Source organism: Nanorana parkeri, unplaced genomic scaffold (genome assembly GCF_000935625.1).
Source record: "Nanorana parkeri isolate BGI_ZX_2015 unplaced genomic scaffold, ASM93562v1 scaffold1933, whole genome shotgun sequence".
Classification (NCBI taxonomy): Eukaryota; Metazoa; Chordata; class Amphibia; order Anura; family Dicroglossidae; genus Nanorana; species Nanorana parkeri.
In genome coordinates this window covers 214,167-219,854 of record NW_017308201.1, presented here as the reverse complement: position 1 = coordinate 219,854, position 5,688 = coordinate 214,167, and the positions used below count along the sequence as shown (strand labels likewise).

The window sequence follows — 5,688 nt, the reverse complement described above, 5'->3', positions numbered from 1 at the left end:
GAAATGTATATTTATTCTTCTAGGGACCTTAGCTGACTACAATGCAGCTGCTGTGCTGGGTATTTATTACATGAGGGTGATATCCAGCCAGATCAAGGAACGTAAGCCTCATTTATGTAAAAATACACTTAGTGCATAACTAGATTAAAAAGTGTTTTTACATCTTTGGCATTCATCACTGAGGTTTTTTTTAAAGCAGAACTCCAGGATTTATAAAAAATGTAACCTTTGCATTGTGACTACCCCGGCACTGCAAGGGTTAAGTTTTCCCTTTCTCAGTCTAAGGACCTGTGACGTCATCGTGTCTAATACAGGTCTATAAGACTTGAAGACACCGAGGGACATTCCACCACCAGAGCGGGGGGGGGTTGACAATGCCACAGGACCAAAGATCAGGTGAGTATTTCTTTACTTTCCCCCCTAGACCAAAATTAGCACTTAACCCTCGCAATGTGGTGGTGGGGTTAATTTTTAAAAATCCTGGAGTTCTGGAGTTCTTCTTTAAATGCCTTGGAAATGTTTAAGGGAAAGTAATCCTCTTTTTAGAGTCATGTACATATATATACAGATGCTCCCCATTGTGCTTGGTAAAACATCCAGCCTCAGATGTACACCTTAGGAGCGTTACTTGTACAGTAAATAACAGACAGACAGGCAGGTGGTGTCTGAGCAATGCTCCATAGCATATATTGTGCCAATGAAGCTCTGCATCCTAGTCCAATGTAATGGTGGGATGGCATAACGCCTCCAAACACCTTCACCTGCTCCATAGGCCACCTAACATGTGGGACAGTAATGTGCTATCCATCTAGCCGGGTAAAGTGCGGACATGGCATGCTCGCGGTACATCACCAACTATACATGTGCGAGCCCAGGCTGCAATAATGAAAACACAAACACATCCCATACAGATACCTTGGCTTGTCTGTATTGTGGCCCCGATGATACAAAGAGGATGTCACTGTGCAGTAACCAGCTGATTGGCAGATCTAATACAGAAAGGTATTTCCTGAAGATGGTAACTGATTCCAACACCATAACAGAGCACCCTGCAGAGAGGAACACACACAACATGCCAGATATTCATCTATTAAACACACAAATGAATAAATAATAGAGAAAAGCGACATCACAAATGTTCAGGATTTATTCTAGAAGTCTTAGCTGCTCATTTTAAATAGACGACATACTCTCCTGATCCTCGGTCCTGCCCTGGCATTTCTATTTCTAGTCAATTTACATAATGCACATTGCACATCAGTCCCTGCCCTCTAGGAGCTTACAATCACAGGTCCCCTATCTCACATGGGCTATGACTAAGGCTGAGTAAGGCAGAAACGTGTCAGCGGTTGTTCTTTGTATAGATGCATGTGGAATAAAGTTTGAATTTCTTTGGAAGATCATCGTGTGCTGATTCTACAGTTTTTGAGCCCATCACTCCAGAAGAAAGTCATCCGTGCACCGAGTGTGGATTGCGGAGATGCATGGTAGGGGTGAGATGTGCACTTTGTGTTTTCAGTTTCCCTATCTCACCTGCATACATACAGGGACCATTTAGACATTAGCCAATTAACCTTCCAGCATGTCTTTGGAGTGTGGGAGGAACCCGGAATACCCGGAGGAAACCCATGCAAGCACAGGGAGAACATGCAAACTCCTTGCAGATAGTGTCCTGACCGGGATTTGAACCAAGGACCCCCAGTGCTGCAAGGCAGAAGTGCTTGTCAACGCCAATGTGCTGCACATGATATAAAATGAATTTGGGTATGGAGTAATTCAGTCAGGCTTTCACAGCACTGAAAACTAAAATACAGCTGGTAATGAAGTGGTTAATTGTGTCTGCTATCAGCATTCAGGATTCTCTCTGAGTGATCCTATCTTGTTGTCTATTGTTAGTACTACAAAGACGGGTGTAAAGATAATGTACAAGGCCTTCCTGCGACGCTTTACCATCACAAATGTATTTCATGTTGCTAATTCATTTTGCTTTCATTTCATACTACACTGGAAGCTGATCATGACACATCATGACCAAAAACCCCTCTAAGGTAAGCCATGTCTATAGTCCTAATGTTCTATCATACCAGGACAAGGCATTATAAAGTTTACTGTAGCTATTATTAGCTGTTATTTTTCCTTTCTTCAGCTTTGAAAACTGAATTCCAATTTGTTACTTTGAGTTTCTATACAACATTATACTCTGTATCACATCAATACATTCTCAAGACCTGTTACTGATCATGTTTATTGTCAGTGTTGCTGTACTGTACATTTGTAGCAGTGTTGGACCATTCTGATACAAGTATGGTAATGGACAGATGTTTTGTAATTTATTCTACATGCAAACATACTATCTGAAAGTACAGAGCATAGGCTCCTACAGCGTGCAGAATGCGTGTGTTTATATGCTCCAGGAACCAGAGGTCTTGCTGCACTCCTTACCGGAGAGAACCCAAACGGGTGGGTGCTTGTAGTGACCACGGAAGGCACTGTGTAAACCATAGAAGAAGAAAATAATGTCATCAGCACACCGTAGTAGTAAATCAATGATCCATTTTTAATGGCACATTGCCATTCAATGCAAGCGGTTTCGGGGCCTCAGGGGTCCCCTTCATCCGGCTCAGAATGACATTTAGGCCTCAGGGGGAATGACATTCTGAGCCTGATGAAGGGGACCCCCTGAGGCCCTGAAACCGCTTGCATTGAATGGCATTGTGCCATTAAAAATGGATCATTGATTTACTACTACGGTGTGCTGGTGACATTATTTTCTTCTTCTATGTTTATATGCTCCGACATCACAGGTGTGAGCATGCAGCCGTGGCCAGCAGCCTGTACAAATCAATGACAGGCTGACAGACGCCACGGTATACATGTACCCACACATCCCAGCAATTTCATGTGTACATAGATGGATGAGAGGCCCTGGGCACAGACTGCCTGCATCTAGGGCTGCACATCCGCTCACATTTATCATTTGGATTTTCAGTAATCTATGTATAGCCGTGGCATCTGTCAGCCTGTCATTCATCTGTACAGGCCGCTTGCCATGGCTGTATGCTCTCAACTGTGACCCCCGAGTGCATTCTGCACAGGCCTATGCATCTGAGTGAATGAGACTTTACTTTGTGTATCATTTTAGAAGCCAAATAGGAATTAATCAACCATAGGATACAACTAAAGGAAAATTGTGTACCTTCAGGTAACTGTCTTGAATCCTGCAGAGATCTGTAAAAATAAAAGAACAAATAAATCTATAAGTACATATTTTTTTGAAATATGTCAATGTGATTGGCTTGGCCAACAAAAGAACGCTCCACAGCTGGATAATATGCTTAAAATGACCAATAAGGTTATATTTTTATTCTTCAGGAAGACTATTTATCTACTATCTGTGTACTGCATATACATTGCTTTAGTGATTTTTGTATAACCTTTCCTGTTCACATGAGTTTCAGGTGCGGATCTGCAGACGTGGTGCTATGTGTTTCGCCGCGTTTTTGATGCGTTCAGGTAAAAAAAAAAATTGTTTGCTGGAGTGGCGCTGTCAGTATGTTAGCAGTGCGTTTTTGACGCGTTTTGCGTTTTCGGGCCGTTTCCTGACCGTACAAAATGTGACATGCAGTATTTTTCTGTCGTAACCTGAATGGACTGCGCACGTGAGAACTGTAGCTCATAAAACACATAGGGATACATTGGGATGCATTTTTAGTGCAGTAGCGTACGGATCAGGTCAGCACAGAAAACGGACGTCGTGTGAACAGGCCCTGAAAGAAGCAGCTGCAGCCCTCTAGTGGCTGGTCTGATGCATAAACCTACCTGAAATTAAGCTGCATATTTCAAGTATATCTGACGCCATACTTTTTCATTTTGGATGGAGTAGAGGAGGGAGGGAGAGAGAGGAGAGGGAGAGAGAGGTAGAGAGAGAGAGGTAGAGAGAGGAGAGGGAGAGAGAGGTAGAGAGAGGAGAGGTAGAGAGAGGAGAGGGAGAGAGAGGAGAGGGGAGAGAGAGAGAGAATGAATATATCTTTCCCATGTGAGGGAAATCCCCAGTTAGGGCTCGTCCACACCATCCCAACATGTGTACAAAGAAATGTATTTTATGTGCTATTTCTTCAGCTCACACATCAAGCTGTGGTATAAAAAAGCAGGACATGTTGAATTGTTGTGAAGCGTGTTCTGACGTGCTATAACGTACAGTTTGATAAAGTATCAAATCTAATAGATTTTTTTTTCAAGTAAGCACTGTGATGTGTTTTACAATGTTTCGCGAGTGTTATGTGCACCTTAACGGGTGCCAGCTGGTGTGAATAAGCCCTTAAAAACATAGGAAAATATAGCAAAACTACCCTTGCAGTGGGGTTATTCCTGCACTGAAAGGGTTAACTGCTCCTTTGTGGTAGTGGCATTGTGTAAGGGACTTTTACTTACCTGAGCTCCACTCCTCGGCAGTCAGTGCTCCCCTCTCTCTCCTATGGCCCGGCCTGTGGACTGTCCCTCGGTGTCCTCACATATAAAGCTGTGGGTCCTGCAATGTACATGATGACATCTCACCCTAATGAGGACACAGACAGCTAACATGACAGGAGTTTTAACCCCTCACTACTTTATCACATTCTAGCCTTTATTTATACTTTAAGAGCTTTATTATCAATGGCAGTTATTTCTTGTACACATTAGTCCCATGCTGTCCAGAACTAGCTATGTTCACAAATTCATGTGATAATTGTCCGTGTGCAAGAACGTTTAGGGGACAAAAGTAATGAAAGAGCCATTATGTTTTTAACTGATGTGCAATGGTGACATTCACAGGAATTTGTTACCTATAATAAGCGATCACAGAATTTTTCTGAAACAGTTGCTTACAGAGAGAGAGAAAATAAGGGGAAATGCAAAATGTCAGTGTTACTGGTACAGAATATAAGGGAAACTCCCCCGCAACAATGGGGACATTTCTTCTGGTGGCATCTGTTAAAAGTGTAATTTCCTCTCATTTTGGGGAGATTTTGACTCACTGGGGGAATTCACAAAGACTGGCACATGTGGAATAGTGCTCTAGTTTCTAAAATGAATACAATTCTATGCCAAGGGCCCCAAACTGTAAAACTTAGTGTAAGTAGATTGTTAATTTGGCTCATAGGGAAATATAAATGCAAAGTAGAGATTTAGAAGAAGAAATGTGGTGCGAAAAAAGGGTCTTGGGTGCAAAGTAGTAATAATAATGAAATATATTTAAAATGCTAAATGAGGACACCCGCTCTCGTTGCAGCTCCATGACTTCGTAATGTGTCTTGCGGCTGCGTCCTGGCGGAATGAAACTGTTGTGCATAAGTTTCTAAGATGTTGGATTTTAACACATGCGCAGTAAAGAATTTGTAAACGACCTATGTTTTGCTTTACATCACTTCCTGTTCGTTCATGATTGTGGCCATAGTAACTGATACTATCTCCACAGCTTATGAATGGACAGGAACACTCAGTATAGAGGTTTCATGTTCATTCATAACAGGGGCTACAGAAAAAAAGATTAAGGACTCTGTCCTCAATCTCTTTTTCTATTTTAAAAGGGAAATATCAGAGGTCTATTTAGAACCCCCGACAGTAAAGTAAAACAAATTATAATAAACATAACATAATTAAAAAACAATTTAAATTATTTTAAAAAAGGTTGGAAAAAAAGTAATTTTT

General features: G+C 41.8%; 1 protein-coding gene across 1 annotated transcript in view; it reads right to left on the bottom strand.

Moving 5' to 3' along the window:
• The window catches only part of PIGL (phosphatidylinositol glycan anchor biosynthesis class L), a 101,240-nt gene that overhangs the window by 5,105 nt on the left and 90,447 nt on the right, over positions 1–5,688 (bottom strand). The window contains exons 5-6 of the mRNA XM_018572083.1: positions 3,197–3,228; positions 916–1,049 (exon numbers count right to left, since the gene is read on the bottom strand). Coding sequence (XP_018427585.1) covers positions 916–1,049; positions 3,197–3,228 — 166 coding nt within the window. The remainder of the gene's footprint in view (positions 1–915; positions 1,050–3,196; positions 3,229–5,688) is intronic.